Consider the following 26321-nt stretch of genomic DNA (forward strand, 5'->3'; position numbering starts at 1 on the left):
AACTCCAAAATTCTCAGTGGCTTTTGCTAATTATGCATATACTCTCTAGAATTCTAACTTTGTAAATAAATTTAATTCTAATGGAGGATCAAGTTTTAGTATTTCTGGATAAATTAAGCCTCAGCTTCCTTTGGATATCCAAAATACTGCTTTGGATTTCTTTCTGGGAAAGGGCATTTTTCAGGACTCAAGGATCCTCAAATACATCAATTAAGCTAAAATGACAAAATTTCGGCCATCAGGAGAACCAGAGTTACATTCATACTACTTCAATGTGCAAAGGAAAAAAAAAAAAAATTGGATGTCAGACTTCCCCCCCCCAAGAAAATACTAGAAGAAGACCTTTCCTTTGTATTTCTCACCAAAATGTTGAAGTTATCGTGGTGAAATAAAAATGGGTGAAAATTGCAGATAAGACAATTAAATTTGTAGTTATTACTAAGCCTAGAGTTATGATTCAGGTTCCTAACTCTGAAATGATTCTGTTCAGTTTGATACTATCCTTGGAAGCATCTCCCCACAGATGCTCTTTTATTTTGCTCTACAGCACCAATGACCTGGTTTTCAGCTCTCCAAACCATTCCTCCTGGAACATCTTAGGAAAATCTCCCTGGGAAGGGAATTGTGAAAGAGGTTCACCACAGCAGAGGATTTTAAGAGCAGGTTAGATGATCAGCTCTCACAAGTGATTGAGATATATTTCACCTGCAGCACAGAATGGGGCAGATGGGTGACTCTTTTCAGTCTGTATTTCTGCAGTGCAGCATGCTCCACACCCAGCCTGTGCCACATCTGCAAGGAACAGCTGCTGCCTCACTTCTAGCATACTGAAAAGATCCTTTCCTTTAGCTTTAAAGAATTTAATTCATGACATCCTGTTTTTTATGGAGCTACATTTCAATGCTGTAATAACAAAATTTAGAAATTCTTGTAGTTATACTAAAATCTAGGTTTCATATTTGCAAGCTTAGCTACCAACTTATAAAGTTTTAAGTCCAATAAGATATCAATAAACTCTAAAGATTATGCATTATTGAATCATGCTCTCATAAATTCCTCCTGAGCTAACCTTGCTTGTGTGAGAGACAAAACCAGTGACAGCATCTTGGTGCTGCTCCTTGCTCTGATAATGCCAGTGCACCTGGGTTGGTCATGATCTTGCTGCTCTCAGATGCCTTCTTGTAAAACAGAATTATTAACCATGACAGCATTATTAACAATTCTCACCTTGAAGATAAGGAAGGCAGAGCAGTAAATATAAATATTACAGGAGGTGTCTCAGCATTGGCCTCTTCATGTTCCTTCCTCCCCAGGATATAAATACAGAGAGGAAATGCAAAGTAGATAGGACCACTGAATCCACCTTAGTTCATAGGCTAAAGTTTATTTTTTTAACCTGAAAAGCAGACCATCATGCTAGCTTTGGTATTTGCACTGCCTTTTTCTGCACTAACAGCTTCACTGGCAAACCCTGGCACTAGAGACTCAAGCTTTTTTTACAGCTCCCTTCAGTCCTCACCTCCAAATGCAGAGAATGTCTCTTGCCACCTGACTCACTTCCCTCCAGCTATTTTTAGAAGCTTTTCCGTTGGATGGACCACTGCAGATCACATTCAAAGAGCATCAACTGCATTTAAGTGAAGTTACAGATGTGACAAACTGACAAATCTGTGAAGAAAGACTAACCCAAACTACTCATACTGCTGTGAACAAACGAATCCCAAGATCATTCTCCCTAATGTGGGTGACTGTTGTAAAGTTCCATGTTTATCTCCTAACCCCACAGATACTTGATTTTTTCCCCCTGTCATTTTCTCTCTATAAACATCTACAAAAGAGTTTTAAAAGCATACTTCTTCATCTTACCCAGGGGAGCCATTTCAATCACTCAGTCAAACATATATTCATCAACTAAATAACACTTATTCATTTAAACTGCTGTTTTATTTACCCAGCTGAATTACTATTTTGGCATATACATTTGAAAAGACTGTTTTAGCATTCAAGTGTATTTGCCTTTGAAGCTATCAGACAAGCAATCCATGACAACAGCAATGCAAACTCCCCCCGCTAAGTTGTCAGCAGGTCTCATCTGTGAGCTGGAGGTCACATTCAAGGTGGCAGTGGATGGGACATGCCCAGTCAGCCTTTAATTTAACTGATGTCAAGCAGTGTCAGCTATGGAGGCAGAGCTGTATTTACACTGAAACCAGATATACTTGATTATTTATAACTACAGTATCCTACACTGTAGCTAAAATTAAAAATAAAAATGAAATTTGGCTACCAGCAGTGTCACACCACAGACATCACATTTAAACAGCAATTAACTCCAGTCCTGTGACTGTGGGCCTCTATCACGGGGATGACTGCAAATTACATCTTGATAGCCCTCTTGAAAAATATCTAACAGAATAACCATTCCAATGGGTCAGAAATTAACTACCAAGATAATGTGGAAAACCTCAAATTAAATATAAGAAATAAATACCATCGGGGTTGGTTAAATTCTACTCACCTTCTTTTCCTGTAATTCTATATTTCTTATAAATCACTGCTACAGACATAGCTTACCTTATCTTTTTATCTAACTTATTTTTTGTTGTTCTTTTTATATAGCCAGGGATTTTCACAGATGACTTGGAATTCTGAAGAAATTTATAGTACAGCTGTGTAAAGGGATCCATTCAATATAAAAATAGACTCCTCTGACTTTTTGCCAAAAAAGACCGTGTGGGAATTACTGTGGTTCTCCACAATAGTTAAACGTTTTTTTCCTTAGGTAAATTTGCTACTTATATGACCAGACATGTCTTATTGTTCCGGAAAGGCAAATAAAATAAAGTAGAAAATGTCTTTTCTATACAAATCTCTTCAGTGGAAAAATCAGTGCCATGCACTGTTACCACACTGACAACTCCCTATATGAACTTGCACTTCAAATTATCTACTATCACCTAAATGCCCTAGGACTCAGGTGAGAACAGATTATTTCTGGAATGTGTACAATAGATTGACTGCTACTGCAAAACAAATTCCCTCAGCTGCAATGAGCTAAAAAAGCCAGGCAATGAGAGCTTGTCTGGAGGAGCTGCCGGGGCACAATCGAACTTCAGCTCTCCTGCAGATGCTGAGGCACCAATGAGCTCTGCGCTGGGAAGCAAGAAGGCAGCAAGCTTCTGAGGGTATGAGCTTTCAGAAGCCCAGGAAAACAGCTTCTGGTACAAAACCAAAACCTCAGGTTGTCTGGTCAGCATCCTAAATTTCTGTTGTGGCAAGAGGAAAGAAAATCTTCAAAGGGAGTGACTGCGTAAGACCCCAGCTCTGGCTCAGCTGCAGCAGGTCAATGTGGCAGAGAAATGAAGCAGTCTGCTTTTAATAAAATATGACACACCTGATACACCTAAAAATTTAGGCACATCTTCACATTCATGTGAGCATGGCTTCACAGGAGTCATTGCTTTCAGATCGAAAGCAAATTAAAACCGAAGTAAAATTAAGATCTGTTGGTTCAGTGCATTTCACAAAGAGCAAATACATACTAGTATGGATGTCTAAATCAGGATAACAGTCATCTCTGATGGTATATACCAAACTTCACCACCTAACTCAGAACAGAGTAGCTCATTAACACACCCACAAATCTAAAACTCTTCTGCTGAATTTAGCCAAATCCTTTGATTTTCTGAGACAGCCCTTGAGTCTGGTGTATTTCCAGAAGACCACATCTTCAAGCCTTCATAGCCTCCATGTTAATAGTTCTGCTTGCTAACACGTTAATTAAGATCTACATTACATTAGCCACATAACTACTTAATAAGATTAATCCACCTGGAAAATGATGGCTTGTCTTGATTAAACTGAAGGAAGGTAACAGGAGTGACATTTAAAACACATTGACTGTTATTCCAGTTTGATCGCCTCTTTCAAAGCGCCAGACAGGAAACAGCAGAAACCGAGAGATTCATGTTGTTTACATTGTTAATGAGGGATGAGTTTGTCTTTTACAAGACGACAAAGAGTTCCCTGCAGTGCTGGGTGGGTTTCAGCAGCAGCAGCACAGCCGGGGGTAGCTCGGGTGCCTCAGGCAGTGAGTCAGGAGCTTCTGTTTCCATCTGACCCCCAGCTCATCCCTCTGCCAGGATGGCAGATCCTCCCATTCCAGAACTTTGTTACTCCTTTAGCATTGCCTTTGTGCTGCGTAGATAATAGAATATCCTAACTATTAGAAAACAATTTGTGCACACCAAAATGTGACTCCCAGCTGCAGCATCTGGCAGAGCTCTCGACATCATTTGGAGAGAGCTGGAGACAACCTGTACAGCTCCACAGTGACTGCTGAGCTCAGCTTTCCACATCTATCCAAGGAAAAATTCTGCTACATCAGTAGAAATCTGCTTTTCCTCTCTCTCATCTCAAGCGAGATGGTGCCAAATTTAACAGCTAATTAAAACTTCGTTTCATTATTAACATTATATTTGCAACTTTGAATTTGATGTCTGTAAAAAAGTACTTTACATGACACTTCAGTACTTTAATATTTAATAACTGTAATATTTTTGAAAAAGTCTTTCTGAAATCCACAAACACTGTGGTAGACTTTGTGAAAGACCTCAAACTGAACATGATCTTGGATCAGGTTGGTCCATCCAAAGAGAAGCAAACCCTGGACTACGTAAGCATCAAAACACAAATTCATATCAACCTTTTCCAAATAGTCAGTGTATTTATTGTACCTAAAGTGATCTTTCCACAACTGTCCACAATTACTTTTGGTGTCTTTCAAAACGGGAGGTTCTAGAATCAGAGATCACAATCTCTTCCTGTGTTTTTCAGCTTTTTAGAACATTATTATAGCAAACAATCAAGGAAAAAAAAAAACCTAAGTCAATTTTGAATTGCTAGAAAATTTGCTAAATTTGTGAGCACATCAAAGACAATATGTCCTAAACAAAAAACCCCTGACACTAAAGCATTTTTTATATGGGTTTCCAGCTAGGTTAGTTTGTGTATTTCCACATAAATTGTAGGATATCTTAGGTGTCCTCTGAAATGATTAAAGTTGAATTTATGGTATATTCTGTCAATTAGGAAGGAAACAGCACATAGTCACAGATTTTATGGAAATGTGTGTCTAGCCCACCACATAATTTTAAATGTAGAAAACTTTTGGCATAGATTAACAGAATTTAGGCACAGAAAAATCCAATAAGGTCATCTATTTCACTTCTTTTTGAAAGAGCAATTATTCCCAAACATGCCTCTTTTCGTTTCCCCCCACTTTTCCCCTTAATTTAGATTTATCACACCCAAATTCTAACATTATCCTTATGCAACATAAGACATACATAAGAGATAAATGGGCTTCTTTCTCAGAAAGCTTTTTAAATGTCATTACAATCTATCTCATCCCAGTAGAAATTCCAAAGCAGTATTAATTTTTGGGGTTTTAAGCACTATGAAGGGATACAGCCTTATAATCTGTATTGAGAAAGGAAATTTTGTCTCTTAATTTAAATCCCTAGTTGAACACAACTTTCACAGCATGGTGGACTTCACTTGCAGTTTTAAAGCAGCACTGAGGATTTTTCTGCCCATTGCAGTTGCCTCCTCCTTTCAGACATACCCACTATTAGTGAGATGTAGTGTGTAATTACAAAAAACCTGAAACTGTGTTATCTTAATAGTGAATTTTGTTTTCATTCGGATAGGAAAATGCAGTAATAAAGTAATTTACATGCCTCTTGAATTGCAGTTTTATTATTTCCTACCAGAATTTAGTCTCTTAATAAGGAACAGGCAGATCAAATTGAATACCTGCTTCTTCTTTTTTTTTTTTTTTCCCCTTTCAAATTGCTCTACTTTAAAATGCTTTGCTTGCTGAGTAGGCACAGCTTGTGTTTAAGTGGCCCTTCTCAGACTAGGGGTTAAAGGTTTCTTTGGGAGACCCATGTTTTGAAAAGAATGGCTTCATCCTGAGTTATGTCAATTATAGAAAGGTCACTCTCCACAGCCAGAGCCCTGAAATGGTTGTTGTGTTAAAAGCTGTCAGAGGCTTTCCTAAAAACTGCTGGGATAGCAATATTAACTTAGACATAATAAAAAGAAAGGTGAGGCAGAAAAACTTTTCACCCTTCCCAGCTCTAAGAATTTGTCTTTTTGATATTTCTTGTGTTCATCCAAACCTGTCATTCATTTTATTTCACTGTGGAAGATTACTTGCCTAAATATTGTTCTTCCTCCTTCCCCCACGTTATCAGCATTTCAGCAACCTTCTACAAAATGTCAGAAGAACAAGTAAACTTTTCCAACATGCTCTGAGGAAAGCTAACTGCAGCAATTTAAGACATAACCAGCAGTTCTGTCTCCTTGTCTCCTCTACAGGAGGTTACCACTCCCAAAACAGCATCTCAGCCTCTTCCAATGTGCAAAGCTAATTAGAGTGGGGCTGGGATAAACTGCCAGAATTTGCACTGAAGTGCCCCAGGCAGATGAGCACATTCCAATTCTGCAGTCCTGCTGCCCTGTATTTGCACAGAGATGGCAACAAAAAGCTGCAGGGAGGGAATTGGGAAAGGTGTTAAAGCCCTGCAGTTGTCTGCTAAATGACCATAATTGCCGACCTGAGCTCTTCGGGTTCCTGTCCAAAACCACAGGGTCTCTCACCTGTGCACAACCTGGAGGCAGTTCAGCAGCAATGCAAACATTCTGCCTCGAACTTAGGGATGTGCTGTTCATGCACTTTGACCTACAGCCAGTCAGAGATGAAAGCCAAACCAAGGAACATTTGTCTAAAAATGTTCAGGTTTTTGGCACCATCAGGATGTAGGATTTCATGACTAGGAGAAAGTCAAAACTAGACCCTCCATGGAAAACATGGAGAAGCTGAGGTGCAGTAGCAGCACTATTGATTGAAAACAGAAGCGAATCCATAAAATGATCAAGCTCCTAAAAGAACAACAACGTTTCCTTTCCCAGCTCTATTTTAACTGTCTTCTCAATACGAGTATACTGTGTCAGCATTTGGTCTAACACTTGCTTTGGCAATTATCAAATTTGACATGAACCACAGGTCCTGAGGGTGGGACAATGCTCAGCCTCTGAAAAGAAGTCTTCAGCTGACAAAAATCAAGAGCTCAGACTTCTCCTGTTCCAGTCATGTCATCCATCATCCCAGCACACTAAAGCGTGGGAGGTGCTTTGTTTAATTGTAACATTTGGTTCTGCCTTCTCCCCACAATTTTTGTAATAACCAGAGAAGACCTTACTGTGATGCAGCAAAGAAAACCGCTGAACCTCACCAGTAAAAGTGTTCCATTTAAATGATTAAAATCCTTTCTGTGACACGTAACTTCTCTGTGTTTTTAACACGTGTTTTCTCAGCTTAAGAAAGTATTTCTTGTTCTAAGTTTTACTTATTTTTTTCTTTCCACTGCCATGTCTTTGTCATCCTCCTCTGGAACACAGTTTTTCTTTTAGAGAAAAAGAAACCATTTGTTGTCTAATTTCTCACATTAATTTCACAGGACAGACTGTTTACCATGGGTCAAATTCTGCTGTCCTTGGTGTTTGCTATTACAATTCATCTGAGAAAGAAAAACCAGGGATGTGGTCCTGGCTGCAAGCCAGCTCTTGACTTCTCTCGAGCACTACAATGCACTTCTACTAAATCAAGCTTTTCACATAATCTCAGAACGGGCCAGGTTGGAAAGGATCACAGTGGGTCGTGTGATCCAAGCCCCCTACTCCAGCAGGCTCATCCCAGAGCACAGGATTGTGTCCTGAAGGTTCTGGACTACCCCCAGTGAGGGAGACCGGGACAATAGGATCCAGTGCTTGGTCATTGCACAGGAGCTCTGCCAGGTGGAGCTTCCTGGGCATCAATTCCTGCCCGCTGTTGTAGTGGCTGGAACCACTGTGAAAAGCCTGGTCCACGCTCTGAGCCCTCCCTGCAGATCTTTACACAATTAACGAGGTCCCCTCTCAGGCACCTCTCCAAGCTGAACAGCCCCAGCTCCCCCAGTCTCCCCTTTCTTTGAGATCTCTAAGCTATACCTGGGAAAAGAACACCAATAAACCCAGCACACATCTGTGAGTGGTCCCCAAGCATCCACGGCAGCACAACTTCATCAGCAATAAACCACAAACCCCAGGATTCAGCACAAGCACCGAGATGTGGCTGGCCGGGGCATGCTGAGAGCCACGGGAGGGGACGGGCGGCATTTTGTGGTGGTTTGGCAGCGTTTTGGGGCAGTTTGTGGGGGTTTGGTGGCATTTCGGGGCATTTTGATGCAATTTGTGGGGGTTCAGTGGCATTTCGGGGCGTTCGGAGGCAGTTTGACAGCGTTTCGGGGTGATTTGTGGGGGTTCGGCAGCGTTTTGGGGCTGTTGGGCGGCATTTAGAGGTAGCTCAGCAGTGGTTTAGGGCAGTTCGTGGGGGTTCTGGTGGCACTTAGGGGAGGTTTGGCGGTGTTTTGGGGCAGTTCACGTGGCGTTTTGGGGCGGTTCGTGGCGGTTCAGGTGGCGTTTCGGGGAAGTTTGTGGCGGTTCGGGTGGCGTTTCGGGACAGTTTGGGGCAGGCCGGGTGCCGTTCTGAGGCGGTTCAGGTGGCGTTTTAGGACAGTTTGGGGCAGGCCGGGTGCCGTTCTGAGGCGGTTCAGGTGGCGTTTCGGGGAAGTTTGTGGCGGTTCGGGTGGCGTTTCGGGACAGTTTGGGGCAGGCCGGGTGCCGTTCTGAGGCGGTTCATGCGGCCATTTGGGGCGGCTGGCGGCCGCCGGGCCCGGTCGGGCCGGGTCGGTCGGGGCGCGGCGCGGACCCACCTCTGCCGGCAGGGGGCGCGGGCGGGCCGTCCTCGCCGGGCGGGCGCAGCCCGTTGTTGAAGGTCGGAGCCTCGGCCGGCTGCAGCTGCCAGTTGAGCCCCAGGAGATGCATGGCTGCGGACACAGGGGACACAGACACCGGTCAGCGCGGCCGCGGACACCCCGGAGCCTCGCGGGGCCGCCGCACGGCCGCTCGCCTCTCGCAAGGATGGGGGTGTTGTGCTCGAAGAACCGGCGACAGCGGCGCGATAACACCCCGCTCCCCCCCAGCCCGACCCCGCCAAATGCCAAATAAACCAAAGCGAGCCGTGGTGGTTCACGCACGTCGCTGTGGCACTGAAATACAAAAGGCAAAATGCTCAGAACTCTGGGCAGAGCCGGGCACCAGGCGCCGCTTCCCCGACTCAGTGCGGGGGACACATCTCGGGAAACAAAGCACTTGCTGGAAGTACCAGCTCCGAGTTTAAATTATAGGTGGTAATTTATATGTTGATTATAAAATTGGCTTTAGCCCTATGTAAAGTAGTGACTTGGTAATGCAATTATTTTGTGTTTGGTACAACTTACTTAAATCAATACATTAGAGTAACAGAGTCTCAGAATGGTTTGGGCTGAAAGCAACCTGAAAGATCATCCAGTTCCAATCCCCTGCCATGGGCAGGGACACTTCCCACTCCACCAGGTTGCTCCAAGCCTTGTCCAACCTCACCTTGAACACTTTCAGGGCTGGAGCATCCCCAGTTTGTCTGGGCAACGTGTGCCAGGGCCTCACCCCTCTCACAGCGATGAATTTCTTCCCAACACCCAACCTTTCCCTGCTCTCTCTCAGTGTGAAGCCATTATAGAGCCTCTGTCTTCATTCTGTAGACTGAGCTTCCCTGAACCAACTCAGGGCTGTGCCAACCCTTTCACCTCAAAGTTTTTGGACCCCAAGCCCTGCACAGCCCCGGGCAGGGAAGGTTTTCCTGCTCACAGCCATCACAGGATGGGCTCCGCAGCCATCCCTGTCCCAGGCAGGTCCGTGTGGCCACGTCAGAGGCTGTGCGGCTGCACCTGGAACACGAGCTGAGCAGTGGGAGCAAGGCCAAGCACGCCCCGCACAAGTGCCTGAGTTATAGGCACTGTGGCAGGGCTAATTGAATAAGTCCTGTGCATAATGCATGAGACTTGACAGGTCTGAATCATTCAGCCAGTGGATTTATGTGCATCTTCACCTTGTATAAACACAGCTACCTGCACACTCTCGTCGCATTATCCCCATGGCACTCTCTGTACAGAAGAGTGGTGAGGGATGAAGCCCACCAAGCTGCTGCTTTCCCTTTCTTTGCATCTTTCTGTTTACACAGGATATATATAAACATATATACCACAGAGAACAGCATTTCCAGTTATGTCAAAAGGTGTTTGAGAGGATTCACTGCCAATTTGCAGGTGGGGAAAAAGAAATACTATTATGGGCACATTAGAATTGTTCACTTCTGGAGAGTCAGATCTACATGAGATTATCAGATATTTTGCATCCAATTCAAAGCGATTATAGTGGCCACAAATGGCCCAGCGGTGGCCGCACACTAAGTGTTCAAAGAGTAAATGTTAGGGATAGGAGAGGCAAAACACTTCTCACAGAAAGTGCCATTTACAGGGCTGCAGATACCACTCAGAGGATCTCAGAATGCAGGGAATCCATTTAGATGTGACTGATTCAGATGTGCATTCCTAAGCTCCAAGAAAACAAAAAGCACCCCTCACCCCCAGAAGCCGTCTATCCCAAGACCTGGAAATCTCTCAGCACGCAATCAATACAGAGTTTAACCTCTGTATTTTTGACAAAAGCAGCAGGGGAGCAAGACATCTTTCCTAAAACCATCTGCCCCTGGACATCCTATGGACTAAGCAGATGTCTAAGAATAGTAACTAAAATTAGGACACATTTTATGTGGAGAAGGCAGTTGCCAGATTTCATATTCATGTTGAATTTGCAAATTTTGTTTCTATTGTATCAAAATATCTCATAAAAACAAACAAAAAATGCCTTAAAGGCTCTGGTATGTTAAAATACCAGGCATGAACCTGTGAAGGATATTTTGCAAAGAAACTACAATAAAATTTATTTCTACAGAATGTTCATGAATCCTTGGAAAATAGACAAGAAATTTATGTGGGATAAAATGATTTATTCAATTAAATAAATTGTTTTGGCAAGCCAAAACAAATATTTTAAAAGGTTTTTTCAGGCTAATCTCAAGTGACCAATTTTTAATTTTTTTTTTTTAAGTGTGGCAAATGAAACTGAAAAATCATTCCCAAAGTTCAAACCCCACCCAAGTGCAGCTTATCCAAACTGCCCCAGTGGGCAGGGACAGCTGTGCCAGGGCTGGGACAGCAGAGGAGCAGCTCGGGGTGTGTTTGTGCTGCCAGCAATTCCCACACCCTGCACAGGCACCAGATTCAGCTGGACCAGCCCCGAAAGCCAAGAGTGCATAAAGATTAAGTCAATTTCAAAGCTCCACAATGCAAACAAGTCACAGAGGAGAATCAGACTTTTGTGTTTTATACTCTCGGCGTGTCTATTCAAAGTTGCCATTTGTATTTTATTTTATTGCAAGCGTAACCATAAATGTAGGTCACTTGCAGAGATGAAAGCCTGCTGCTTCAAGTGTGAACCAGTCCTTACAACAGAGAGATAAAGAAATCATAACTAATAGTCTGTCCAGGAAAATTATAGTGGCTACCTTATAATTACCAGGAAAATTCAGACAAGGAATTATAAAAGATCTTATTAACATGGTATTAAAAAAAACCCCCTGTTATCCATCTGCTTCCAAGCACACCATGGTTTCATTAGTAACCGTGTTTTAATCATGGATGCATGTTAGGTAGGAGCTATTAGAGCTCCTTCCTAACGGGGCAGGGATTTGCAGGTCTGCTCCATCCCTCCCGGAGACAGAATCTCCTGCACAGCTCACACGTCCACGAGGTGATCCACAAACTTCCACTAAGACAGCTGCAGTCACAAACACCAGGAATGTTCCCCTTGCACCAGGAATGAGTGCAGGAAAGTGTGTCACAGGGGCCTGAGGGGAAAGCTCCGTGTGTGCGCGGGCTGAGCAGAGCTGAGTGGCAGCCGAGCAGGGGGAACAAGGAGATGCCTCCTCTCTGCTGCTTCACAACGCCGGGAGATGGCAAATTTATATGATTAACCTTTCCTTCTGTTAATCAAACAAAATGCCTCCAGCAAAGGAATAAGTAGAAGCCCGTTTAATTAGAAATGTGGGGATCCACGCAGAAGTTGAGTGCGTGTGTCTCAGAGGAGAAATTTGGGCTAGTCAATTTGTGCCTGTTTGCTGGTTTTTCTGCTTTTCTTTTCTAGTTTGAAACTGACTTTGCTTTTTTTTTCCTCCAACAACAATTTGTGTATCCACAAATTATATTTTGCGGAGCATTTACAGGTATTATTTTTGTTTGTTTGCTTTTTCCTCCTCAACATTTAAGCATACTTCCAAAGTTCTTGTCTCTGTTACTTGATTTTCAAACACTGAGCTTGTCAGAATTTATAGGGTTCATTTAGCACTAACATCTAGTAATTCAGAATAGTGTATTTTTATTCTCTAAACCATGAGAATTCAGAAACAATCCATTTTGAAGTAAAACCTTTGAGATTTAGGTCAAAAATAATAATCAGCCTCTCACTCCATCTCTAGCACCATTCACATACAGAGAGCAAAAGCACCTGGGAGCTAAACCTGCATGCCCAGCAAGAACAAAAGCAGAGACTTGGTTCATCACTCCAGGTGGCAGAGCTGCCAAGGATCAGTCTAAGACTTACATAAGATAGAGGTTGCTAGAGTGAATCATATATTGTTTTAAGAAGTCCCTGAAGGCACACAAATCCGCAGGAAATTGATAAAACTTACATGCAAATTATCTTGAAATTCTCTAAACTCAGTAGTGTCCCCACATTCCTCTTTCATTGGTCTTCTCTCATTCTGGCCATGAACCCAGTGCCCACTCCAGTCAGAGTTTTCTCTAAAGGATAATGGTTTCCAAGCTCAGGAAGCTCTCTGTCTTGTCTTTGTGCTCTTGTCACTCTTGACCTTGTACTTTTCAAAGGAGACACCACTGGTGTCTTTGTGAGCTGGAGATCTCCCAGTAGTACAGCTCAGTGTCTGCCAATAGGCAGAGCAGAATGAGGATTTTCACTTATCCCTTTACTTGATGATATTCTTTCTCAAAGGGACAAATGTGCAGACTAATGAGCCATCATTTCCCCCATTCCTACGGCATCTTCCCAGTTCGGGTCTGTAACATACACACTGCTTGCTTGTTGGAAAATGCAGTATTTCCTAAGCTAGTCAAAAAGATGGGAAGATTATACAATTGAACAGAATTAAGAATGTTTCCAGAGTTTAATTTCCAAATTTCCAATTTCATGCCTATTAACCCCTGAATTAACGTCATCCACGATGAACCCATCGAACTATGGCTTCACTTTGTCAGGATATATCCAGTGTTTGTCTGGAGCAGGACAACCTCTCTTCATATGAACAAGAAATCACTCCATTGTATCAGGAACAACATGAACAAACATACACTAAAAGCACATTTGCTGTTCGAAGGCCATTGTGTTATAGGAGCAGAAATATTCAAAGTTTCCTTTCCATCCACTCATGAGGTGAATGATGATGCAACTCTTGCTATTTATTATGTAGTTTTCAGCAACATCAAATTATTTTCCAAGCCAGGTCTAATGAATCACAGACATGACGAAACAAAAAGTATCTAATAAATCTTAGCATAATGTTAATTTCATAGCATCTATATTCAAAGACCTATCTGCACATCTTTTTTTCTTTTTTTTTTTTTTTTTTATTTCACATGTACTGAACGTGGTTTTAATGCACCACGATGTTTGTATGAAGCAGAAGATAATTAGTGTTTTGCACTTCTGGATGCATGTAGATGGGTATCCAAACAACCTGAAAAGAATAAATGTATTCCCCCCAAAATTTAAAAATAATTAAACATTATTGCATGCTTCCTTGTATTAAATCTTACTAAGCTGAGACTCATGGTCCTTTATTAGATACTACTTCTTAATCATGCAGCAGAAGTTGAGGAATAGCAGAAATTGATCTTACTGATCTCAATCATTATTCATAAAATAACAGTTACTTAAAAGATTAGAAACATAGTAATTTAAAGTTTTATTATTCCTCTGGAGAAAGAGGTTCAAGTTCAACCCAAGTCACAAGTGAAACGAGTGCATTAGGTCTATTCCCCAGTGATTACTTGCCCCCATTACAGAAAGAATGCACAATCCATCACAGCTGACAACCTCTCCTCAAGAGATGCCCGAGACAGGAATAGCAGGGGGCTGAAAGTCAGGAAAGAGCAGTGGGGGAACTGCATGGGAAAAACTTGCACACTGCTGCAAACACTCCAGTGGACTCTAAGCAGGGCTTTCAGGGCTCTGCTGAGGGGTGTGGAATCTTGGTCACTGTAAAAAGGGAAGTAAGAGGCCTTTCCCAGCTCCTCTCATGTCTGAAGAGGTTGAAAGAGAGTTCACAAACACACAAATGATCAGAATTTGCTGAACTAAATCTCAGTTGAAATTCTTACTTTGCTAATGTGCCCTACAATTAACAGGCACTGAACAGAGGGCAGGGAGGCTGTGTCGGATGGGCAGCACTGCATGTGTTCCTTTATGTCTTTACGTACAAGGTATGTCACCACTGGGGACTATAATCTGTAAAAGTCCTCTGGGGACAATCTGTAAAAGTCTTCTCCCACAAAAACTGGACTTGACAACACATATGCCAGACAAAGATTTCAATAAATCACAGATCATTTACAGAGGCTGGCACCACCCTCTGCTCGATAATTTTGCTGGCCAGCCTTCAGCCGCATTTGCAGCAGGAGCAGTACAAGCACTGTCAGGATGAAGCTGGGATGGCATAGGAGTCCTTGACAAGGGCTGAGGAATGTGTGTCAAAGAAAACTCACAATTATGTCCACGCCCTTTCACATTCTGCTGTTGGCAGAAAGGGACAGTGTCTCCAGGAGCTCTAACCTGCAATCCACCCGTTAAACATATATTAAAGTGCTTGAAATATCATTATCAAAGAATGTCAGTCTTGCTACTTAAAAGGAGCAGTCTTAAAATAAACAACGTGAGCAAGTAGCACCTTTCCTTGCTAGAGAAACAATGACGTCTCTCCTAAAATTCAGAAGTGTCAGAACTTTCTATTCTTCCCTGAATACCTCGTGTGACTGTGACAAGGATGCCAGAGTTCTCCTGAGGGTATCCAAGAGATGTCACAGAAATTGATCACATTCCCACGCCTTTTTCTGAAACAAAACAAAAGCCACATGGCTTGCTGGGTGGACATCTGCCACTTTTGATGTATTATCTGCAGGAACGTCTGAAGTACTGTTTTAAAAAGTCCAAATTCTATCATAGAAAACAGGCCACGCAGGGAAGGGGGCAAAGTCTGCTGCTGATAATGCATTATTCAAGAGGCCTGACCGAGAACTGCACAAGGACATAAAATAACTGAGTAACTGGGACAGAAATTGGCAGATGAAGTTCAAACCCGTAAAATAAAATATGCTGGAGAGGAGTAATTTTAACTCCGCGTATAAAAAAATGACTTGTGAGCTGATTAATATCAAACAGAAGGAAAATTTTGGGTTAGATGATAATCTCAAGGCAAACACTGAATCATTATGGGAAGGGTAAACAAGTCAAGGAATATTGTTATGCTTCTCTCAGAAAGCACCTAGAATGACCAGAGGTTGGAGAATGAGTAGGGTAAAGTACATGCATGATTTGTCCTCCTTACAGGATAACCATTTTTGGGTGCTGGAGATGAATGAATAGATATCTTGAATTGTATCTAACCCCACACAGCTGCTGCTACACATACACATCACCCCGGAGCGTGTCCACTAGTGCCAGTGTTTCTTGAAGTGTTTGATACAAGTTGCTGCAGCGTGTCCCACCTCTCCAGCCAGGCCTGGCAATCCAGGGAATGGTTAGTTCCACTCATCACAGGCAAACATGCCTGTGATTTTCATGCCATAAAGTGTTTCCTAGAAGCAGCATGATTTTAGGCAGAGAATGCAGCACAGAAATGGCAATTGCTGACATGCCACAACTTTTGTGCAGGTGTCTCAACCCAGAGTAGCTATTCATCAGTACAATGGTAAATACTCTAATTAACCGCTCAGCAGAGTCAGTTGTAATTATGAGAGATGCATTTTCAAAATATTTTGTGGGAGATCTCAGGGACACAGCAGATAAGGATTTAACTTTTACAGGGTTGATAGCAGAGATCAAAGATCAGCTAAAAAAATGCATCATACTCTGCACTACCAGTACTGAGGGTATCTATGAACTTGTGTTTTAATATTAATGACTTAGAATCCTACAGAGCTCATATAAAACATTTGGATATATTCCTGATTATATTGCCTCTTCTACTTGTGGCCATTCAATTGTTTGTAGGCGAGGTTAAAGTAGCATTTCAAAAATAGATCATTTGATGTAAATTTAATACTTCTTTTGTGAAATATATGCAAAATATCCTGCTTATTGACTGTGACCATTGAAACTCCACAACAAGTAGATGGCTTACTTTCAAGGTCATTCATTCTCAGCAATTCATCTTAATCATCACGATGCTATTTGCTATGCACAAAGTTTTTGTAATAAATTTCAGTTAAAAGTTCATTTGGGAACTCCATATAAAGCATTATCAAAATGCACAACTTCAAGAATTTACAGATACCACTATTTTCAATAAAACAATAGGCTTGCCTGTATTACACCTAGAGAGCAAAATAAAGAACCATTTTGCTGTCTTATTTATCCTGCCCATAACATTGAACAAGACCTCTCACTTCTCAGAGTCACTTTTTGCAGCTTACAATGCTGAAAATGGAAAATTCCATTAACTATAATGGCACTGCTGCGTATTTTTATATCTTGCTGCATGTTTTTTTCCCACTTCTCTATCAATTGAATTAAGCTCATATTGTTACCCACACACAAGCTTCGGTATGTTACCCAGCCACAGGTTTATACTCTTGTTAATTGTGCCTGACATCTGCAATAGTTTTATACTTAAAATAACAACAACAACAGCAACATTTTGTAACTTTTGAAACAGAAAGTGTATTTTCTGGCTTCAGGAGGAAAGCCCTGAGGACTGTTTATGAAAAAACAGTGTAAGGAATCTCAGGCTGCCTTCCTCACTGCTGCAGAGAGAATCCAGCTCTGTGCTTCTCTCACCCAGAGCATTCCTATAAACACAGACATGGGAAATGTGAATTCCAGCACCTAAATTTCTGGGAGATGAAGCAAGGGAAAGGAGGCAGACCCTCAGCTTTGGGTAGTTCTTGCTGTGGAGGAGGGATGAACTCAGTGTCAGCCGTGCTCCTTTTGCTCACCAGGCAAAGGCAGGAACCATTGGAAAACAATGGAAAGGAGAGCTGACTTCACACTATATTAAACGTAAGAAAGAAATCCTTAGGCATAATTTCACCCTCAGCATGTAAACTCTTTTAGACAATAAACTGTTTAGAACAAGATGTTTGCTTTAAAGCACCCAGCCCAAGAAGTGTTTTATAGAAATACCATAAAGGATCTATGAGTGACTGTGCTGTTGTCAGCAGCAGAAAAGCTTCTGCTAGGAATTAATTGCTTTCTTTTGAATGAATGTTATTAAAGATTGAAAAGGAGATGGAGGAAGGGCTATAAGATGCTTCATTGTCACTGTGTTCACACGGAAAAAATAGGGGGACCCAAAAAAAGTTGTTGGTTTTTTTTTTTTTTTTTTTTTTCCAAATTGATCACCCCCCTCCAAGCTGACTGATTTATTTCCCTCTGCATGTCAATAAACTGAATGGAATGGATTTTCAAAGCACAGCATGAAAGATATACCCACAAATCCCATTAGGAGTAATGTGATTTGTGTGCTTATCTGCCATGCAATGCTTTGAAAGTTCATTCCTCTACTTCCATCTTCAGTTTTTCTATTTCCAAAAATAGTTGTAAAGCTTACACACACTTGCAGCTTCTCTGTGAGTAGGGAGAAGGGGAGGATGTGAAGATCTGGTGCCCAATTCCCAGGATAAAGCCAGGCCAGAAGAGTTCCAGCCCAGGAAGATGAGCTGTACCCTGGGGTGGTGTTTGTTCCCCGGTCCCCACGGTGATGGGCTAGAAAGGATCCCTGGCTCCGGCCTCGACTTTGCTCCTCTCACTCCTCTTTACTGAAATGTTTTGATTTTGTGCCACTTTGAGCAATCTTTTTGTCACAAGAAGGGTAACAGCACTGCGTGCTGCCTTCAGAATCTGGAATCTCATGACAAAGACCTTAAAAGAGAAGCAGAATACCATGCACTGCTCATTTATTCTCATGACAGGCCTTAGATTGTACAGAGCGTAGAGAACTGGCACACGATTAATCAGTTCCCGAGACCATGGAACGTGAACTCACTTCTCATGGCAATTTCAAGAGTCAAGGCTGCAATCTTTTTGGTCTTGCATCTGAACTAGATGACTGTAACTAATAAGAAAAGTGTATATATTTTTATTTGCCCCATACAGCATCTTTCAGCCTGGAGGATCCCAGATGACATTATGCAATATCCACTTTACCAGCCTTGCCAAAATACTGCCACTTTTGAAACAAGCTTAGAAGAGCAGAAAGGGATGCTCTTAACTCAATTTTGCTCTATTTTTGAGCAATTGTGAGCATTCAATGTTAATACAAAGCAAATTGAATCCAATTTTAATTTCACACCTAAAAGACACCATTATCGTGAACAAAGTACCCAGCTTGTCTTTATTCTGTTTCCGAGAGGAGGAAGAACCTAGATGAGACTTGAAACTGGTGTTTCAAGGAATATAGAAACAAATATACTCTTGAAAATCACTGAGGCCTGAACTTACAAGAATTAAAATAACTGCTTTACTTTTAATACTGATCATAAACCTAAGGGATATCATGTCAAACATTTATTCAGCTACGTTCATCTTCCGAAACTGCAACTGCTCTAATTTCTACAAACATGTTGAACATGATTTTCATAATCTCACTGTTCCAAAGCATTCAGACCTTGACTCAACCTCTGTTAGCCACACTGCTAAGAGAATAGTTTTTACCTTTATTACTCCTTTGCTTACACTGAATGAAGTGAAACTGCGTTATGAATGGCCAAATTCCTGTCCACAGTACAAAAAAGGTGTAATTCCTAATCATAAAGTATATTCTTAATAGAAATGACACAGAATAGCTTAATTTATTAATTTACAGAATGATACAGAATAGCTTAATTTAATCACCTGATAAAATCACAATTTAAAACACTGCATGAATGATAAAGTTTAAGGTTTGACTCTCTACGAAAAGCAATTATTGGAGTTTAAAATTCACTACAAAGAGGAATAAATCCAAAGATGAAAAGAAAACATGATTTCTTCTCCCAAAGCCTCTAATTCATTTTCAACACCATAAGCTGTTTATATTTCTTTCACAATGTGCTCCAAAAGGTGTATATATAAACCTAACCTAAATCATATCTTCATACTGACATGAAGGCACAGATTATATTTTGGCATCTATGCAGATTGAGACTTTCTATAAGCCTTGAAAGGCTGACATTATTAATGTATTGTGATTTAGATGTCCTACTGAGCCAGAATAGAAACCTATGAAAATAAAATGTACAGATTTGATAAGTATCTTACATAGTCAATCAGTTACAGCCTTGTAACTCATATTCCTTTGTGTGGGTTCTTTTTTTTAGTAGTAATTTGGAAAGAAATAAGCAATTATCAAATTGGACTTTAGTTACGTTTTTGAGATTTTTTTTTCCATTGTCCTTACATGATTCCTGTTAATCATTTCCCATAATGGGTTTACTATAACTATTTCCAGTCTTTTACCTTTCTGAAGTTTGCTCATGTTCAAAGGAAGAACAAGTTTTATGGCAGAATTTTACAGCTCAGGACTAAAAGCTGGCCCTCTGGCATCTGTGCCCTCTCCTCTTGAACTGTAGAGCTGGTAAGGGAATACAAGCTGCAAGTGAGGACAGGATTTCTGTGTGATCACACCAATATGGAAGCACATGAGAAATCAGTGAAGGGTTTCATGGTGCCAGGATTTTGATTTCAGATCACTGCCTTTTTGAAGTGCCAGAGTTGCAAGTTTTCAGGCTGCAGCAATAGACGTTTCACAAGGAATTCCTCTGTGTGTGTGTGTTCATATATGATTATGAGTTGCATCACCAAAACATCTGTTACACAATTTCATCAGCCAATACAGGAACAAGAGCTTGCTCGTGCACCTGATGTCCCAAGAGACACCGTGACAGCACACCAGAGTCTAGGTCCACTCAAGCACTGTGCACCATGAATAATGGAAAACATTTTTATTTAATTTGCATGCCTACATCCTGATTAACCTAAGGAACATCATAATATACACTTAAATATTAATATTTGTATTAATTTTCTTTACCTCTTATGTCTCAAATTGCCTTTTAGAAGATGGGGTTTTAAGACTAGCTCAATTTGATCTTCTTGGTATACCAAAACTAATCACTGCAGAGATTGCAGAAATCACTGTACAGATGGAGCTGCTGTCCACAACAGAAAAATGATGCCACTATAATGTATAGAGCATCTGATACCTGATCACTTTAATGAAGCTTTCTGTCTTGCATATGAAGTCCTGCAGGAGCCTCTACACTGTCTGAGGTCAGCAATGCAGAATGCTCCTCATCAGCCCATTTAGAGCTGGTTAAAATCAGGGCCCATTGTAACCAAAGTCAAAATTGTCACTGACTTCAGTGGAGAGAGCTTCACTTCAGAACTACTCTACTGAAAATATTTGAGACTGTGAGTTTTATACCAGTGCCTAGAAAAACAGTGTTTTCTACAGGCTAGAGCAACACACCTCATTGAAACCTCAGTGGTTTAAACTGCAGAGTGAATTGGACATGAGCTGCAATGCATTAGCATATGCATCACTGTATGCAACTAATTAAAGTAACATCGAATAAAATACAAGCTAGATTACACACCCTCAGAAACCTTTGCCTTCAATTACATGCCATTTGTAAGGCAGAACTGAGTTAAGTGATTAATACAATCATAATATATGTAACAACTTTACTTAGTAATACCAATGAAATAACCAGGAATTATCCTTCAAAGAGAAGATAAGTCACACTACAAGAGACAAAAAATAATACATGTGTGGTAGCTAGAACTGCACACTGGTACTTCATTTCTAACACTCAAGTTCTACTTCTTCATGTCTGTTACACCCAATTGGCTGGCAATCAAACCAGGATTATATATATTTTTTTCTTTGATGGATAAAACAGTAAATACTATATTTTAAAGAAACACCCAAACCGAAACTATATTGAAAATCTATCTAGCATTTCAGCTTCACTCTTCACTATGAAATTTATTTTCCTTTTTTTTTTTTTTTTTCCCCCCTTCAAGAATTTGCTTCAGCTTGAAAGCAGGTATCAAAGCAGATCTTCAGCATCTTAAAAGAAAAATGACTAGGAACTCCTCAGTGTCACTGTATCTGACAAGTTTCTGCAATGTATTTACCTTCTTCTTTCACTACGAACATTAAGAACACAAAAAGTACCACAGCTGAGATTTTTTTTTTTTCCTCATCCATCCTGATTTGAAAAAAGATGCATTTGATTTTATGGTCTAATAGAGAAGATCTGCTTCTGCCTACTGGAAGTGGCTGTCCATACTAATTAGTGAAGAATAAAATACACACAACCTCTACTTTGCTAGGATATAAACCAAAATGAAAATGAAGATACTACCTAACCTATTCATAAATCTTTAAAAATCTCACCTTATAGGAAAGGTTTAAGAAAACACAAACAACTCAAAACCAACCCCGAGGTAACATCTACACCAATTTTCCCATTTAAATGTAATTTTAAAAATTTAATGACTGCACTCTTTCAAAAATAACAATGGCATTATATGACCGGCATGTAAATGTAACTCAGGATTGCTATCAGTTCATAAGATTATTTCAGAATTCTGTTCACGTCCCATGGCTTTGCAGAGTTTACATGAACTGCACCTCTCACTTTGTTCTCGAGAGCCACTTTAACATTTGCATTCAGGTCCTCACAGGTAAGTTGTGAGCCCAGATGCAGGATTACCAAGTTTCCACGCCTATCCCATATGGTGGCATTTTACACAAAGGCACCTCTTTTCTCCTGGAGGTCCCCAGGCCCTTGGGACACTGCACTGTTCACAGAGGGCTGCAGAAATCCCACGGAAAAGCAGGAAAAGCTGCTCTCCCACTGTGCTGGCTGGAAGGCAGCACTGCCCAGTGCAGCAGGGATGGATGTGGAAGGATCAGACGCAGCTCGGAACAATGGCACTGACTGCACAGTGCCAGCGAGCTCCGTGCTGCTGGATGCTTCAGAGCCAGACCTCTCAAGTTCTTTGAACCTTTGCTGAACCAATTTTGCATTTGAAATATTGTCAGAAGTTCTCTGCTCCATTTTAGCAAGCTAGACACAACACACTCCCCGGCTCCTGGCAGGGAACAATGGAGGGATGGAGCGTGCAGTGGCTAAGCACTCTCATTGAAAAAACCAGGGGATGCTGCAGTAATTGTCCTGAGAGGCTAGAAAGGAAACAAGCCTCTATGCTGACAGCTTAGCTCAGCGTGAACTCTCATTTTTCACATGGAGCTAATTAAAAACTGAAATTAGTTAAATATGGAAATGACACTTGCAAGCACTTTAGCTGAATCCTGGCGAAATCCCTCTAGAGTGCTGAGACACTACCTGCTGCTTCAAAACTCCCCAACTGAATTTCACAGTTAAAAGGCTGAGCAAAGGGAAAGTTATTACAGAGATTTCCAATTCAAAATGTGTCTGTAAAATCCTAAATTAAATTTCATGGTAGCCCTTTCAATAACGAGGGACATACTGTGCAGTCCAACGATACGGTGCTCCAATAACGTCCCTGCGTGTATTCTCTGATTATCTCACCTTTAGGCACTGTGCTGGTTGTGCCAGCACTGTGATGCTCACGAGGATACCAGCGTTACAATGCTCAAAGATAAGCCATGTACTGCTGCTGAAGGAGTCATTTGGAAAGCGTGGATGCACGGCTCATAAAGGAATTACTTCCACTGTCTAACAGCAGAAATGTGAGAAAATCGGAACCCACCGACCAAAATGTTTTATGCCCAGGATTTTAATTTATGTGATGAAAACGTATGCAGAGAAGAGTCTACACTGCGATAAATTACATGGCCTATATATCTATGTCTCCATACTTTACAGGCAGTGTAATAATAAAAAGCACTTCTGCATATTTAAATGGGCATAAAGAACCAAGGGACTGGATATGCATAAAAGGTAGGATGACTGACATTGGATTTTTGACTAAAGCACCATGTGAATTCCATTTTAGTGCATGTGACTTGCCTAGTGTGCATAAAAGCAAGGGTATCTGCCCAAGGGCAAATATGATTTCTGAATGCGATTTAACAAAACCTGCCCACAAAACAGTTCATTCTGGAGCCAGACCAAGGCATTCAGGACAGCCAGTTGCTTTCAAAACAACTGGAGCTTTTTGGGTTTATTGTTTTTCCTACATTCCATCCCTTTACCCTTGAGGCAAACCCCTCCCCCTGGCCTGCTGCCACTATTGCACCAACAAATTTCTGTCTAGGAAAGCCAGCAAAAGATGCCACAGAGCACGAAAGCCACTCTTACTCACTCCCAAGTCTTCTGGCAGGGGGTGTTGCTGTACCCAGCCTGCCAAAACCTCTTCCCTGGCAGCTATCTGTATAATCTGTACATCACACCCAGGCTTTGCTAGTCCAGGGCCTTGAAACATCTCAGCTAACCCAGCTGGAGGGGATATGCTGCAGCTGCACCATCAGACCCTCTTATTTTATTGAATTTTGAATATGCCGTTTCAAAGCAATTCAAATGAATTTGCCCAAGGCCTCAGATCAGTAAAACTACTGATACCACCTGCAGCAGGCTTCCCACATTTGAAGCATTTAAAAACAGGTGACAGGATAGGAGCTTTCAGTGTAAGGACTGACTCTCATGAAGGGCCTGCTAAACAAACTTGGTTATGCCCCATTTTGGCAAGGAAGTATGGTTTTCAGCCCAATTCTCACAACGGCACTGGGAATAATGGAAGCTCCATTTAAAATTATTTTTTTAGTAATTTTTTTTTCCCCAGGTTAAAATTGATCACTGAGTTTCGTTTATTTTCAAGCATCTACAGGAGTGGAGATAAAAAGCAGACTTTGATGAACACGAACTCATTAATAAGAGGTATATTAGGAAACCCGGAAACAAACATCTAGCCGGTTGAAGCCTCTTAATGGCATCCAATTCTTCGTCCAGCAAGCAGAGGCAAAAGAGCAAATTCCCCATCCAGCAGCCAGGGGCCATCTAAATATGCCTGATGGACAGGTACAAGCTGAAAAACTTCTGGGACAAATACCTGGCTGGGTATGAAAGCAGGAGCCAGAGCCTCAGGCAGAGGAAGCAGAGCCCTCCAGAAGCAAGAACTCTGTGGAGGTGTCGTGGTCCTTCTGTCCTTTCCTTGTCCTGTGTCTGTAGAGACAACCCTGCCTGGAGCAATGACAGAGCAGATAACCAGTGCCTGGTGGGTTTTAACAGCACCCACGTTATTTGTACAAGGAACTACCCTACCTGGGGGTCAGTATTCTTAAAGAGATAGATTATTTTTGTCGTCTTCCCCTCATTCTGTTGTCCTACCTGAGTACACTGACAGGAACATACAGCTTGGTGAGGGAGCTGGAGACAGAAAAGGGGAATCTGGGGAAGGGCATTTTCAGATACAGCCAGGCAGCTTACTCTGAATAGCAATCATAAGGCAATGATTTGTGCCTTTAAAAAGATCCCTAAAGAATAAACTGTAAAGAACTGGCTGGAAAGAACAACATATACTCCAATCAACTTGTGACTGTACTTCAGGTGTGCAGTGAGCAGCCCCTCTCCCCGGGCAGTGTGTGATCCACATCTGGGGAGGCACTGCTGGGATGAGACTCAAGGAACATAAGGGGACATCCACACATGCAGCTGCTTTTGTCACTAATGCTTCTGGGAAAATATTGACTCAAGAAGCAAATGAATAGTGGCTTCAAGGTGAGAAATTAAGACTGAGGATTTTCATCTTCAGGCCCTTAAAGGTCTGTTGTCATTCTCTCATTCTTTTCCCTCTTGCATTCAGAAATATCCAATAAAGTTAAAAAACTTGAATCAAGGAGAAAATCTAAGCCTGCAGCCTCCCTTCAGGGAGGAAGAAGACAGGAGGGAGCAAAGGGGACTGACAGGCAGAAATACATTATTTATTCTTTCCAAGGCAGCACTGTGGTGTGAGCCAGGGAATTCTGTGCCCAAGCACACGTGCTCCAGCCATCTCTGCCCTTGCAGGGGCTATTTCAGTGCTTGGAAGATGCAGCATCCACAAACCCAGCAATGCCATCCTCGTGACATAAACCAGTCTCCATATGTAGAAAGCAGTGGAGTGAAGATTATTCCCAAAGCTGTGGCCAATAAAGGGCTACTGGTTCCAGAATACTGGTGAGCCAGGCACCCCCAGAGAGTTTATGAGCTGGTTCTTCAAGCCACAGGTGGGAACAAGATTCCTAAGATCATTCAGCCTCTCTGAACTGCTTTCCTGTACTGATTTTCTCTGTAAGCAGAGTCTAAAATCATCCTGTGAGAGGCACAAAGAGTCACTTTCTCAAATACAGAGTCCTCACTAGGAGCTACACAGGTTTTGCCCCATAAAGGGATTCTGAAATTCCAGACAGTCCAAGTCATTACATGAATTCTTTGAATTGCAAAACTTTAGTCAAGGTCATTTGCAAATGCAAACCTTGAGTTCATTTATGTTTTAGCAGAAGATGACACAATTACAATAAAACCCCCCCCTGTTTTTATAACTCAACAGCTTTTCCCCTTGGTTATCAATTTTTAAATACAGGGCAAGGATAAAAAGTGTGCTTTGGAGAAAATTCTGAACACATAAATGTTTCAGGTCTGTTCTACTGCACAGAGCAAGAAACTGCTTCCTTTAATAGTGTGATTTGATATAATTTGCCTTATGATTTTTCTTAAGGTACAGCGAATGCTGAACAGAAAATGGCACATATTTCATTTCGAGAAACAGAGCCAAATCCATCCCTGCATCTTTTTCATGCCCCATTGGTTTAAGTCAATTATTTTCAATGTAGCTATATCAGTGTGGAAGAGGAATAATGCAATCATGAATCAAGTCCATACTGTTTTTCATGACAATTCCACTTGAGCAAAGCCTCAGATATAACCTAGTGAACCACAGATCACAGTCATATTTTATAAAATTTATTCAACAAAATGTATTAAATAAACTTACCTTTCTGCCTGTATCTTAGCAACTTAGCAACCCTTACACTA

At 41.4% G+C, this 26321-nt stretch overlaps 1 protein-coding gene across 7 annotated transcripts in view; it reads right to left on the reverse strand.

Moving 5' to 3' along the window:
• The window catches only part of TENM2 (teneurin transmembrane protein 2), a 615717-nt gene that overhangs the window by 114546 nt on the left and 474850 nt on the right, over positions 1-26321 (reverse strand). For all 7 annotated transcript variants that reach the window (XM_066196982.1, XM_066196981.1, XM_066196980.1 and 4 more), the window contains one exon: positions 8820-8933. In XM_066196982.1, the coding sequence (XP_066053079.1) occupies positions 8820-8933 (114 nt within the window). The remainder of the gene's footprint in view (positions 1-8819; positions 8934-26321) is intronic.

This window comes from Chamaea fasciata, unplaced genomic scaffold (assembly GCF_029207755.1).
Source record: "Chamaea fasciata isolate MVZ Bird 193981 ecotype frontalis unplaced genomic scaffold, bChaFas1.0.hap1 SCAF_15, whole genome shotgun sequence".
In the NCBI taxonomy this organism is placed as follows: Eukaryota; Metazoa; Chordata; class Aves; order Passeriformes; family Sylviidae; genus Chamaea; species Chamaea fasciata.